At 33.8% G+C, this 15800-nt stretch overlaps 1 protein-coding gene across 1 annotated transcript; it reads right to left on the reverse strand.

Annotated features, from left to right (window-relative positions):
- Positions 1-5100: 5100 nt before the first annotated feature.
- Positions 5101-6202, reverse strand: LOC113689871 (acidic endochitinase-like). Its single transcript, XM_027207666.2, has one exon. It carries the CDS (start codon positions 6156-6158, stop codon positions 5196-5198), a length of 963 nt encoding a protein of 320 aa, XP_027063467.2. The 5' UTR covers positions 6159-6202; the 3' UTR covers positions 5101-5195.
- Positions 6203-15800: the final 9598 nt, after the last annotated feature.

Genomic DNA, 15800 nt, shown 5'->3' on the forward strand with positions numbered 1-15800 from the left:
TTTCCAGCCTCCCTTAGACCTATATCATCTTGTGTCTTGTTCAGCTTCAACATAACTGTTTATTTTGTAATTACTGCTAATCTTGGGCTAAATATCAAGTGTTGGCAGAAATGCATTTCCCACTTTAAGAGAAGCATATATACATGTCCAAAAGGAAGAGATTAGGAGGGTTTCTATGGTGCAATCCCATTGACAAAGTTTCTGGTTAAACAAGGCATACCAAAACTAACGGCAAATTTATATGGTAGACAACCGGATTTGCATTTTTTTTGGGGATAATATCAGAAACATTCCCTCATGTTTCTCTAGATATCACCTAGCAACCTTAAGGTTTTAAAAATATCACTAATCTCCCTTACTTTTATATTTTATGTAACAAAATTTTGAACAGCTCTAAACTAGACTTTTGCTCACTAAATAAACATACTCCTAAACTACTTTGTTTACTCCAAAAAAGCTATCACCTAAAAAACAATTTCTAATAGTATTGCCACGTCACAATGTTATAGTCCATAAAAATATAAATTTGAAAAATAAAAAAGATATTTACAAAGAAATACAGTAGTAGCAATTTAACTCTATATGCTCCCAACTTCTTAATCCGTGTCTAAACCTTCAAATTGTATTAATTATTATGAAAATCAACTCAAAATAAATAAAGAGATCATATCCCACTTTATCACAATCACAAAAAGTAAAAGATAAAGAAAATTTAATTTACTATAATTTACAAATAAAAAATTGCATAGTCATCCAAGAAAAGTGAGTAAGAGAGAATATTGAAAAAAGGACAAAGAGAAGAAAGTGACTTTTATTTCTTTTTCTTAATTTTTTGGGCTCCATTATAGTTATTTTACCCTTATAATTGGGTAGTAATTGACACCTCTAGTGAGAAGTGCCCATGCCATATTAGTTTTGCCTATTATTAACCATTTAAAATTGAAAAAAAAAAATTTACTTACAATTTTAATGAATTTGTTGACCAGCCAAATCTAAAGCTTAACACCTGCATCATACTTGGTCGAATTGAAGGGTATTTTATCTCTATAAAGGTGTCATCACATTAGATTTATTCTAGTAATCCCAATGGTATTGGACAAATTAAGATTTGAAACAAGGAGGACAAAAACAGGTATGCTGATATAGTTGATCTCCATGTTTCAATTGTTAAGTAGGATACTAGCCAGAGATACTGCAAAGGATAGCAAGACTCCCCTTGCCGAGTTTGGCAGATGCAGCAGAAACCTGTACCTCGAAAAACAATGAAGCCATAAAAACACTTCGTAAAAAGCCACAAAGTAGAAGTCCATCCATGAATAGGCAACACTAAATAAATTAAGAAAGAACAAAAAATATAGATAATAGCATAGAATACGCTATACCAACAACCCTATTGAGTATAGGAATGATGTGAAAAATCAATATCCAGTTCTCTCCTCAGAGAAATTAAATTTAATCCCAACATAATAAGCATATATAATAGGATTCTTCTAACAAATGTCCATTTTTCAAATTAACTACACTCTTCCAAAATAAAAAAAAAAAGCATTGATCATAATAGTTAAACTATCTCGTCCGGTTCATGAGCAGGCGTTGTTGGAGGTAGCCGATGGGTCCTATAGATACCCCAGAGACATAGCAGCGAACCTACGACGAAAGGAAGACTTAAGCCAACCGCCAGGATAAGCACGACAAGATTTTTTCTACCTCCAACAAAATAAAGGATCGTGAAATATACGAAGCCCACAAAGGATGCCGCTGCCGTTGACAGTGACAGTGACAGTGGCACTGGCCCTGACGAGTCGTAGGCCATCTTTGCTGCTGCAGAGGTTTTAAGTTTGGAGCGAGGATGAGGAAATACTGGTTAATTTGCCAGCACCCCTTCTACAGTTCTACTTACATTTATACTTTGGTGCATGCAATATGGTGAGTGATTAAAAAGGAAAAACATAAATGACAAAGGAAATATATGTTAAACGAAACATATGGTTGTGCAAAAAAGGAAGCATATATTAAAAAGGGAAGATGCCGATTGCCAATCATATGTAACTTGTAGACAAGATACTAAAACTATTGCGGACATGCTTATTACAAACGATTTCTTGCATATTTCTCAAACTTCTCCAACTTTTAGCTTATTAATGTTAGAAAACTAAGAAGAGATTGAGAATTTGGAAATTTTCTGTATATTCAAGAAAAATGGTCCTACAAGACATGTACAATCAAATGAAATCAAATCAGTCTAATTAAAATTGAATCTAATCTAATCAAATAAATGTATATCTTAATCTAATCAAATCTATGGATTTTAATTTAATCAAATCCAATCTAATGAAATCAAATATTTATAATTATGATAAGATTAGATGTGACGAGATACGTTAAGAATTAAGAATAAAAAACGGTCCTTCTTTTTAAGTGTTAGGCACTTTTAACCTTCTTTTTGTAGGGAAGTTCTTTTGCTGCTCCCCGCACTTTATGTTACAATCATCAGATAACATATTGGTAATTGATATTTTTTCACTACTTAGACTTCCTTTAGGATTTTGTCCGTAAAACGACATTGAGTAAATTTAATTTTTTTTCAAAACAGAAATTGTGAAAATTAGTCTAACCTTTTGACATTTAACTATGTGCAGGTTTAAACAAGTGTAATATCTAGTTATACTTCTTATCATGAATCAAGTCAAAGCAAACGCTATCTAATATGTCAGCCTTATAAAAGCGAAGTGGGGAGGGGTAATGTATAAGCCTTATAAAAACAAAAGGGAGAGGTATAATGTATAAGCCTAACGAAGCAAAACAGAGAGGTGGATTTGAAATAAAACCTCTAATTTATAGAGTTTCAACATTAATTACTATACCAAAACCTCCTTAGTAATTTATATATCCAGATGATGATTACATAGTGTAGCTATTACACTTTGTTCAATGTGGGAATGTTTGATTACTCCATTAAATACATAAATAGATAACTTGAGCATTTTTTAAGTTTGTTTGATAACAAAACTTACCTTATACCCTACGAACTACTTAATTTTCTATACAAATTCATAACTGGAAGTGCTAGGAGAATGAATATATCAAGTCGTTGAGTCGAGGAATGAAGCAAGAAGCTTTGAAACAAGAAAATGGACACAGCACTGAGCAAAGGAACCGGGTGTCTAACCAGTTAAGTACAAGCTGGTTCCTCTGCCGGTTATGCGAGGAACCGGTCATGCAACCAAGGAAGGCAGAACCGGTTCCATCAGCCGAAATTCTTGATACAAGTTGCATAACTTGTGCAGTTTGATTCCCATTTAAAGCTACTCTTTCTTGCTCTTGTTAGGAATTTTGACAAGATATTTTGATGGCTAGAAAAAGGGTTCAAACAACTTCAAGAAACACTTATTGTCACTCAATCTTTTGAGATTCTATTGGAGCTACCAAATTTGACTTTGGAAAACACTTTTTGTCTTATGTTCACGTAGAAAAGAAGACCATCTTTTGTCTTGTAAAAATAGAAAGGAAAGGGTATAAATAGGAGTGGCACTTAGGGTAGAAGGTTAGCTAGTCAGTGTCTTTAGGAGTAGTAGTAGGGAGAATGTTGAGGAATCTTAATAGAAGAAAAACCACTCTTGTGCTAGAGTTTGAGGAACAAAGTCGTAAAAGTGTTCGTCCAATTGAATAAGATTTCTCCAACTTTTACTTTTTACTTTCTTGATTTATTCATGCTTTACTACAAGTGGATTGTGTTGGTCTATGACACCCATATTGCCTTGCATCAGTTACAGACTAGCAGTCCTTTGGTTAGAATAACCTATACCTGCTAATATTTGCTAGATCATTTTTCTTTGAAGTTTGGTTTGAATGATAAACTGGAGTTTTAAGTAAGGAACGACACTGTTCCAAATTAAAGTTGAATGAAAAATGTTGGAGGAGCCTAAAAAGCGGGAAAATCCTCTTCAAAATTACCTTTACCCGTTGAAAAATTCGTTTAAGGAGAAAATTAAAATGCTCTCATTTCATCCTCTTGGAAATCAATCTAAAAGATGTTGGGAAATGAAGGTGTAAACCACTTGTCCAAACTAGTGCAGTGTAGTTTGTGAGTTATCCAGATCTTGTACCTGTTCATTCAAGAGAAAACGCAATAAAATAAATTTGGGAATTCATAACCCGTTATTATATTCGGGAATTCATGACCCATTATTATAGGCCTTCTGGCGAACATCCAGTATTACATTTCAACTCTCAGTAGATAACGGAAGGAACTTATTCGCTGACATAGGTTTTAATTATTATGGACTTGGTTTCATAGGTCAGAGTTTTATTGTTAACATAGGGCCTGATTGCCGGACAAGAATGTCATATGCTTCATAACATGCTAATGAGAAATTAATTTGTACTCCAAAAAAATTAATAAAAACGAAAGCCCTTCGATTGTTAATTTGTTATCCCTTTGTTGTAGGCCATGAGAAGGCAACGGATACCGAATACACTGAAACCATTAGACCAAATCTAAGAAGAGGGGAGGTAATCGTTGTCTTTCAGATTTGATGGGAGGTTAGTGAAATTGTCATAACTCTCAAAGTGACTTGCACTGACCCGAAGAGATTGCGAGGCAGACAAATTGTTCACCTTTTAATACCATCCAAGGATAAAAAAAAGAAGAAGCAAAAATTCTAGTTGTATGTGATTTTAGAGGTTATGCATGGGATTGAAATCTTGTTCCATGTTTCAGTAGTACACAAAATTTGGTCTTCGCCCAAAGCTTATCTGATACTGGAACATCCACGTGTAAACTTCTCTGTAGGCTACAAAATTGTATATGAAATTTGATGAGCATGCATCCAAGAGTTTATTTGCATATCATCTGAGGTTGTTAGGCATGTAATGCACTGAAATATGAGGGGAAATAGATAGTGTTCCTCAAACTTCAATTGCAAATTAACATTTTCTTTTTCAATTTCAATGTGGTTTGAATATTTTCAAAAAATTTTATCTAGAAGAAGTTGTAAGAAAAAGAAGGTGCAACTGGTTCTTCAAACTAGATCTTGTACCCCTTCATTCGAGAGAGAGCGCGGTTAAAACGGGAAGAAATTTACTGAACATTTTAATCGATTTGGGAACTCATAGCCCATTATTCATTAGTAGATTGATCTCTGGCATAAGCAGCCAGGACTACATTTCATCTCGCGGCAGATAATGAGAGGAACTCATGCTACAGCATGGGATTTTTTCACGGACTTGGTTGTACAAGTCAGAGGATCACCGTTAACATAAGGCCTGATTGCTGTACTGTAGTTTTGGTCATAGTATCTGCTCCAAAGCATGACCCCTCCATACTTGGGATAGCTCTGCACAACGGGAAGAATCTGTTCAACTAGCACTTCTGGTGGGATGTAACCGCCACTAGGTGCGGCCGCTTCGGCTGCAGGTAATCCCAGGAATAATGTATTAACGCCTGTATATGAAGCCCATTGATCCCAACTGGCAAAGAGTTTACTGGGATCGCCTGATGTATACTGACAAGGAGCATTGTTGTAAAATTGCACCCACACGTAGTCAAAGAAGCCAGTTTGGATAGCAGTGTCAAGATAACCGTCAGGAATGGGACATTGTGGTGCTGCAGATAGGTATACCTTTCTCTCTGCTGTGCTATAATTAAAGAGAGCCTCAGCGAGAACATCCCAGTACAGGTTCGATCCATATTCGATGTCAAAGTCTATACCATCTAAAACAGCAGCACCAAGTGGGCGAGAGTCTGATTGACCGCCCAAGTAATTGTTCCAGAGGTAGGCTGCAACATCGCGAGCATCTTCGGGAGAAGCCAGGATTTGTCCTCTTCCTTGCCCAGGAGAACTTCCACCAAGAGAAAGAAACACTTTGATGCCTAGGCTCTGGCAAACCTCTATCTCAGAACTCAGGAAGGTGCAAGGGCTTGGGATACAGTGGCCAGCTAAGTTCAGTTCTGGTGTTTGGCCACTGCCAAAGGATACCAGAAAGGCAATATTTACATAGTCATAGTTGCCACTACGGCAGGCCCCTTCCAGGCTTCCTTCATTGCCATTTTGGCCCCAGTAGACTGCGATTCCAGCGCCTTCTGAGGACCTGGTCAATGCAGATATCATCAGCAGGGATATTATTGCTAAGAACAGTGGCTGCAAAGAGAAACCCATTCTTTTTTTTTTTTTCAGTTATGTATTTTTGCTTCTTTGCTTTTGCGTATGTTGGTTGCCAGGAGAATGACCATTTTATAGATGAATTCCATCTGAAGTATAGACTATATTATATGTTGAATAGGACTCATTCTCCGTGCATTTGATAAAACTGAAACATAAAAACTGAGATCTGAATTCATTAAATTATTGAATTGTTAAGTATTAAATTTAATATATTTGAATGTATATCACATTCAGTGATAAGCGAATAGTTTATCACTTAATTTTGGGAGCAAGTTTTTTCAAGGAAATTTAGTGACATTTAATTAATTCAGATATTTAATTTTTGATTATCAAACGATTTGAATATGTTAAGATCTGAATCCGTTCACTTTAAGTGCTAAATTGAACTATCAAATAGGGCCTCTTGATATGATATGATACATAGTTTTAAAAATAATTACTATTCATTATATACTCCAATTGAAAGAATATCCGTTTTAGATAATGGATAATTTCAGAAACCTCCCCTAAAATTTGTGACAATATCATTTAGCACTCCTAAATTTTGCAAAATATCACTTGTCTCCTTTATTTTTAGCTTTTTGTATCATTGTCAACCCATTTAAATATATATTATTAAAAAACTCATTTTGTGGATTGACATAAAATAGATTTTCATTCCAATATTGCCCTTTTCTTCTGAACCATTTTGTTTTCATAAAAAATCTAGTTAATTAATTCCTTAGCTTTTGAAAAGTTGGCCGATATGAATTTTTAATTAGGAATGACAAGGTATTAACAAGGTTGAAAGAACTATTAATAAATTTTTTTCCATTTGTCTGCACAACAAATATAATAAAATTTTAAAATTCTGAATAATTTAGAAAACTCATAAAATTTATTCGAGAATCATAGAATAAAAAAAACACTTTGTACATTGAAAGCACCTCAAATAAATTTCCAAATATATAGTTAAGAGTTTTATCCTTTTCAAGTTTTCAAGCCATTTATTTGGACAATTAAAAAATTAAAAAATCATAAATCCTTAAATTCTTCCACAAACTCTTTAAATTAAGAGAATAATTTTTGGTCTTTGAGAAAACCCCAAATGAGTCTGTAAACATATCTGTTGTTTCTTTCTTTTTTTTTTTTTTCTAGGCCATCAATCTAGAAAACTGTTTTAGAAAATTCTAAAATTTTGAAAAACTCCGCAAATTGATCAAAAACACTTTAAAATGAAGGCATAATCTTTTTAGGCTTGAAAACACTTTGAATTTGTTCTTAAACCAATTTTTTGATATGTTAAATTATCACCATTATGTTGATTCTATCAACATTGCAAATTTACACAGCTTCTCTTTATTTTCAACCTTTGATTATATGCCTTCAATTTTGAAAAAAAAAGGGTAGGATAATAAAGGGTACTTTTGACATGAAACATCTTCGTTATGCAGTAATGAATTCGTAATAATATATTTTGAAATGGATTGACAATATTATAAACAGACAAAAGGAGGGAAGACAAGTGATATTTTTTAAAATTAAGAGATACTAAATGAAACTGTCAAAAACCTCAAGAAAGGTTTTTGGAATTATCCCTTTAGATAAATGCTTCAAATATCCACGTTCATAGAGAATAGACAATTAACAATACTACATCTTTTATGCTTATCATCTCAAGTATACATCTTTCCACATTTCGATCTTGGCAGTCTCAAAAGTACCCTAACATATTCTAACTCGAATTAAAACATATTTAGGTAGACTCAATTTCTCAAACTACTTGTGGATTATATAGCCACAACAATTTCCTTTATCATCATATATAATCTAAGTCAACTTACATCAACTCTCCAATTGATTAGAACGTCCATAAATAAATCTATAGATTAGGTCTACCTCTACCTCATTATTTATAACTTCTGTATTTTGTAGTGCATGATAAGATGTTAATTAATATTCTAAGGGTTCTTCATCCAGGCTGACAATTAGCAAGGTTGGGTTGATTATGTAATTGCCCAAAACAAGTAAATCAAAATTGATGATGAGTAGGTCTAAAGAAACCTTCTCTTTTCACTCAAGTGCATCTTATACTTGAAACATCCTAGCGTGAAATTTTGACTAAGCCACAAAATTGTTTACGAAATTTGATGAATAAGAGTTCACTCGAGCATCCGGGGTCCACAATTTTCGAGTAAAGATGTTGAATATGAATTTATACACATTTTCTTCGCGCTGCATCCCACTCTGAAGACTGTGACGAAGATTGACGCTAACATCATCTTACAACCTGATTGCGACAATTCTTGTCCGGTTTCAATCAAATTTTAGGACCAGTCCATCGTAAATTACTGTGTTTAGTAGAATTTTGGGACCATTCCTTCTTTATTACGTCCTTCTTTATGAGTCAATTTGTTGTCCACTAGCATGCCCCTCATTCATCACACCCAGCCATTATGCGGCCTCTCTGGATTTGATGTTGCAGGATGGGGGAAGATTTTGGAGCCGATGGCCAGATTGATTGCCGCCACCGGTGAAAAAGAGCCGATAGAGAGAGTGAAGCAAAATTTTTCTTTCTTCCTTCCCCTTCCTTTTTGCTTTTAATTCTTTTTCACTTTGACAAGACCCTTACCTGCATCGAACCAGTCAATCTCTAATGCGTGTGATGAGCCAATTGGAGGGGGGGGGGGGGACCCAATCAGCTACACTACTGTTACTTTGATACTTGAGATTATTCCCTAATCTGTATGCATCTAGAAAATTCAAACATCTGTACACAAAAACGTGAATGGTATGATTTTTGTGTTTAATTTTACTATTAACATCTTTTCATAAGTATAAAGGATTAATCTGTTCTATACTGGCAGTGTATACATTATCAGCGTTGGATGAATGATAACTATGTAAATTGTGAATTTGAAATTCAATTTGTGCATGCACACATGTCATGAATCCAATAGTAATAGTGTATACAGTATCAGTGTATATAAGATTTACTCAAGTATAAATAGTGCTTAAATAGTTTGTTGAATTCTTCTTGGAGGACTTACAACTGCCCTGAACCTAAAGTTTAATTGGGTTTTGGAGACATTTAATTAGGTAATATTGTGCATACTTAATAGCCATGTCAATTTTCTTGTCTCATCACTTATCACTAAACTAAAGAGGGTATAAACGAATCTAATCAAGATAAATATTCTAGTGTCTAAAGTTGTTTGATTATTTTAACGAGATTAAAATAGTGTTAAAATTTGATTTGTTTTTTTTTTTTTTAAAGATCTGAGGTCGAACAAGTTTTTACTGAGTTGAACTTTAGTCAAGTTCAAGTAACTTGAAATTTTTACCTACAGATTCTAATTTATGCTAATCAAACCAAGATATAGCCAAATTTAAAAGTTTATCGAACACAAAATATTGTTCAAATTTGACTTGATTTTGAGAACTAAGTTTGAACAAGTCCTTATGGAGTCGAAGTAGATCGAAGTATTGAGTAGTTTGGTTCGTCTTTCAACTCTAATCGCAATGTCCTTTCACTCTAATTTTTAGTAGTTTCTTAGATTTCATTTGAACTTCTTTTATTGTCACCTTCTGCATAAAAACACCCCCTTGTTACTGTGAATTTGAAAAGAAACAATTACTTCCAGTCCCTGTGGATTCGACCCTGCTCACCACTATCTACAGAAATTACTTTTAGTTTGAGCAGGTTTTTATTGTTGCACAGGCTTCGACAACCTGTCAATTTTTGGCGCCATTCAACTGTGCTCTTAATTTCTTGAATGACAACTCGTTAACTGACTGTATCTTAAATATGATACTTTTTGATCAAGGGCATGCTGACGATTAACGTTGGCTATGTAATTGGCCAAGAAAGTCACCCATCTCTGGAACATGCAAGTCGAAAAATTGATGTGTGTCCAAATACACCTTGGCTTATAGGTGGTTTTTGTGGAAAAGTAGATACTTTTCTCTAGATTATTAAAAGAAAATATTAAGCTTATTTGCAGAAGTATAAAGCTTTGCAACTTCAAAATGAGCAATTTTGATGGACAATCTGCATCGGTGTCCCAAGTTCAAGGGGTTTTGAAATTCCTGAAAGTTAGGAATAAGGCTATGGACTAATAATTAATTGAGAAAATTAGTGATTAGTAGGAGTTTGTAACTTTAAACAATAATCAAGTAAAAGTAGATTAAGCCATTTCTAAAATTATATTAAGGTACATTTATTGTACCTCACTTAGAATTTTATTATGAAAAAGAATTGAAGATTTAGTGAAAAACCTTTTATAAATACTTATCATATTCCATACGTACAATAGTTCGATGGATAACATTTAGAAGCTCAATAGATTGAAAAAAAAAAAAAAAATTAACATGCTGGGTGTGTTTTCATACAAGTTAACCTTTGATGGTTTGACTAGAGGGAGGTCTAGTTAACTGTAAATTCGAGCAAATCAAACTAATGACTAGTTATTCTTTTGGGTAATTTATGCCGGTGGCTCAAAAAAAATTATGCTGGTGCCAAAAAACTGTCTCTATTATCGCCAGGCCACCGGAACTAAGAAAAAATCTTGCCCCTATACCTTTTATTATGTCTGAACTGAGGACTTCCATTTTCTCAGTTTGTACTAGTGAACACTACCGGAAAATAGTGTAAACGTGGCACCAAAAAAGTGCTTTAAATATGGAGGGATGATTTCTTTAGCTTGGATGGTTTGATTGATAGAGTTCTAACCGATCGAATGTATTTTGGAGTAGTGAAGTTGATAAACAGAAAATGATGTGATCTCAATATGAATTAGCAGCGAAGTACGGGCATGTATAAAAATTTGTCAATTTATAATGGTTATTTATTTTAATTAACCACATAAAATTGGCACATCTAGACAAAACTGTCACAACAATTATAACATATGTTAAAAGTGCCGCCAAATCAATGGCTGCCCTAAACCATTGTAGATTATTTTAAAAATCTATGGAGATAAGACAATTGAGAGAGTTTTTCAACTAATCTCTAATTGTTCATTCTATCCTCCTTCTCTCTAGAAAAATTTCCCTAATTAAAAGTCTCTTCAGCCCTCCCTCTATATAGTTTCTTTTCATTTGTATGAATAAAGTCTCTCCTAAGATTTTTCTAGTGAGAGTTTCTTCTCTTCCTAGGGTTTTTTAATGAGAGTTTTCTTCTCTCCTAAATTTTTTAGTGAGAGTTTTATTCTTCCTAGTGAGAGTTTTTGAAAATTTTTTATTTTTCTTTTATTAGATTTGAGTTTTTTTTTTAAATTTTGATTATCAGATCTGAAATATCATGGATCTATTTGGCAGATCTCATCATAATATTTGAACTTGAAATAGTTAATTAGTAGATTTGGTGATTGGAAGCATGTACAGATGTCTATGGAGTTACAATTATTTTATCTTATTTTTTAAATTTAGAGCTTTATAACATAATTTTTATTGTTCTTATATCTGAAATATCCTTTCTTTAGATCTGTTTTTTGATAGTTGTGTATGTTTGATGATCTAATTTCTATTATTAATGAAATTATAATATTTTATTAAAAAAGATAATAGAGAGAGTGTCCCATGGATCGAAATTGATCTGATAATAAAGATTAATATTATCATTTTTTTATTTATTTGAGTGGAATTAATTTTATAAGTTAGAGAGATCACGTCGCGTACGTATTCTGATAAGGGAGACTATTGAATTAAAAAAATTACGGAGCACTAAGACAAATGAATAGGTTACAACTTGACAAAAGTGTTCATAAACTATGAGACATTGAGTGAATGAGGTAGGCTGAAATAATAGAGACCTTGAATACATCTCTTCACCTAATCTACGTTTTCAATATTTTATTGCATGTTTAGAATGTGCATTTTCACGAAATCTAATCTAATCATTTCACACTCCCCATTTTCTTAGTGGGTTCGAGATTTGCATTAAAGATTGTTCAAGTATGAATCATGACCGGCGCGGGTATACATATAACAATTAGTTCATCTACAGTTAAATTTTATATTTATAAAATTATAAATACTCCACACGCGATTTTTCGTAAGTATACGAGACGTTTATTAAGTATAGGGGTATTAGGTGCCGATTCTACAGGGAAAATTGTCAACTACCGATGATTTTCGAATTCCTTTATTATTTAGACTATCACAAGTACTAGATATTAAATCTACATTACAAATATGAAATAAAAGTAATAAAAATAATAATAGAAAGTTCCTAGAGGTATGGAATTCCTCACTATTCTTGCAAATGAAGTTACCGGTTAAGTGAATGCTATTATCTTGGCTAGTTATGACGTAATTTCCTAATGTACGTGAAACCTACTCTCCTAGTGAATCAAATATACTTGTAATTAAGTCATACCTATTCTCCTGGTTATAAAATTAACTACAAATTCATTTTTTCTACGAAGTTACATGAAACAAGTCACTAAATCCAAATAGGTGCACCTCTACTCTCATGAGTGTACTCCCTAGATTTTTTAGTTCCTTGAACTAGTGTTAAATTCCAATTCTCATTGCAAACCTAACATCTTAAGATTATCACAATTAATGTCTAGTTAATCATTATTAGATAAGCAAAAGTGATAAATAACTTGTTTAAAATAATATCATCAAATAACCAAGTAAACATCACTAACAAGATATAGAAAGTTCATCCATAACTCTAGGCATAAACTTTAACTAAACATTAAGAAAAACAAATCCAAACTTGTTTCATAGTTAAATATGAACTTAAATACAAAAGAGAAAGTGATAGGAGAGAAGCCACCCTTATCACTTGAGCTCCAATTCTCCATCTTTGCTCTTCAAATATTTATCCAAATCTAATTATAAATACAAGAAGGATAAACTATATTAACTATACTATACTACCCTAACTAATGAACTAAGGAAACTCTAGTGAAAGTCTACATTTTTTATGGGTTTCTCTAACCTTTTAAAGTTTTAAAAATGTTCCCCAAAGGCTATTATTTATAGAGAATTTAAGCTCAAGGTGAGTTGTTTCTTGGTTGACAAAGTTGGCTTTTGAACTCACCAAGAGTTGTTTTCCAAGTTTTCGTACTCTTCTTGGTCAGATACAACCGAATTTGCTTGTTGGAATTGAGTTGGAAAGTTGTGTGAATAAAGAACAAGTTGCAAAGTAAGTTGCAACTGAAAATGATGAATATATGACCTTGAAATCGCGACCTTAGATCCCGTATTGCACCCCACGTATTGTTCTTGCAGGTTTGCACTTTCTAGACAAAATTTATCATTGCTCTATTTTTTGTCCAATTTCAATTGATATTTTCTTGATGATAGAGGCTGAACAACCTCTTGTGTAAAACATAAAATTTGTAGGATTTTGAATTAGCTTTCCAATGCATCAAGAATAATTCAATTTGGAGCTCTATGGAGCGATAAATTATCAAAATACCCTTAACAAGTTGCCTTCTCTTTTCACTCAAGTGTATCTTATACTTAAACATCCTAGCGTGAAATTTTGACTAGGCTACAAAATTGTTTATGAAATTTGATGAATAAGAGTTCACTCGAACATCCGGGGCGCACAATTTTCGAGTAAAGATGTTGAATATGGATTTTTAGATATTTTCTTCACGCTGCATCCCATTCTGAAGATTGTGGCATAGATTTACACTAACATCATCATACACCCTGATTGGGACTATTCTTGCCCTGTTTCAATGTGACCTGTCCATCGTGAATTACTGTGCTTCCACGGAATTTTAGGACCAGTCCTTCCTATTGTTTAATTCTGGGGCCATTCCTCTTTATTACGTCCTTGCAAAATTATCCACGTTATAATTTAGTCAATTTGTTGTCCACTATCATGCCTCTCATTTATGACCCCCAACAATTATTCGGCCTCTCTGGATTTGAGGTTGTTAGCCATCATCCGTCAGGATGATGCAGTATGGGCGAAGATTTGGAGGACAAGAAAAAACTGAGAGCTTTGTAATAGAGGTTTTCAATCAACTTGTGTAGAGTTTATTGTATTTTTTTTTTTTTGAAATGATAAGAGAATTTCATTGTTTTAAGAAAAAAGATTACATGTACGAGCAATGGCTCGAGATAAACTATACAAGAAGTGTTCAAAACACTCAGGAAATAGTCTTTTCTCATCAACAATAACGCCTTAGGCATCATCACTCAGTTTTTTGCTAACTATCATATTTTCTTCCCCACACAAACCAAAGGAGCACATGCAAAACAATCTCTGTAGCTTAGAGATGTCTACCAGCACTGTTGCCATTTTGCTGTCCGTAGGACTCTGCTGTATGATTTGTCTCCACAGCTCCTTGTTACTAAAGTTCAGCTTGACCTTGCTCCAATTGCGTTGCATAGTTTTGCACAGGACCAGCTTCAGTGCTAGTGCTTCATCTAGGAGTTTGTTTCCCAGACTTGTCTCTTTCATTACCCACCCTACCATTCTATTACTTACTTGTTCCCTGACTGTGACTCCAATTCCAAAAGTTTGCTGTCCTTTTTCTTGGTTGTTGCCATCTCCATAATCATAGCTCCCTCATTTGCATAGTCCTGGTCTTGTAATTCTTGCCTAGGGACTGTTTCTTCTGTGCTCTCTGTCTTTCGTGAGTTCTACCTGCAGCTGTTCCAACCATTCCTTATGTGCTCTTCCAATTGTTCTTAATGGTGAATCTCTATCTGATTTCTCGAATTCCCTTTTGTTTCTTTTTTTCCACACTTGCCACAAGATATTTGCAGTCAAACCAATATGTCCCATCCCTTCTGGTCTATGCCTTGCTTTTGAGATTCTTAGCCACCAACGTTTGAAATCTCCCTGCTGATCCTTAGCCACCAACGTCTGAGATTATTGTATATTTAAATCAATTTTGGTAGCTCTTTATTACTCCGTCGTCTCAAAAGCAATGACAGTTTTGGGACTCGCGCCTTTTATGCACAGTAACCGGCAAATGACTTGGTTTTCTGTACTTTCCATCTGTGAAAAATGATATAAACTCCGAAATCCGAATGCATCTGATTTGCTTGGATAAGTAGCTAGGGGATAAGAATTTCAAAACAAACATAAGTTAATGGAGGGACCATACTCTTGCTTTTCTGCCTCAAACATAAGCTCTTCTCTTTTGTAAGATGAAAATCCTTGAGCAATTCACCATGGCAATTGCACCAGCTTCCCTTAATTTGCCAAGCTAATCCAGAATTTAGACTACATATCAACTGCCCTTGACCTCCGTCCACCTAAAAGGCTAAAACAAGATGCACTATCACAACCAAAATTTTTGTTCTTCTTGTCGAAGAACAACCTTGAAATTATGATTAAATATTCTTTCTATTTGGCTTCCACTTTATTTGTTGATTCAAGAAATTATCTTGTCTTTGAAGGTCAGGATAGATGGAAGTGAAGAGATGATTAAGAAGGAATGAATTTTGGTGGTGGTAGGGCTGGGTGAAGGTTTGCCGGCTAAGAGGAGGTAGGAAACTAACACGCACAATATGTCTAGAAACTTCACAGTCAAATGAAGCTTAAGTGTGAGCCTACTAAAATTTTAAAAAAAAAATGTTATCTTTTGTCTTGGGTAAACAAGGTATAAATATGGAAATAAGAGAAAATTATTTGCAAATTTAGATATGGTATAATAATTTTGGAATAGCCGAAAA

The sequence above is a fragment of the Coffea arabica genome, chromosome 5c (assembly GCF_036785885.1).
Source record: "Coffea arabica cultivar ET-39 chromosome 5c, Coffea Arabica ET-39 HiFi, whole genome shotgun sequence".
In the NCBI taxonomy this organism is placed as follows: domain Eukaryota; kingdom Viridiplantae; phylum Streptophyta; class Magnoliopsida; order Gentianales; family Rubiaceae; genus Coffea; species Coffea arabica.

Excerpts from the sequence above, each read along its gene's own strand:
- LOC113689871 (XM_027207666.2), bottom strand. The coding sequence starts at position 6,158 with ATGGGTTTCTCTTTGCAGCCACTGTTCTTAGCAATAATATCCCTGCTG.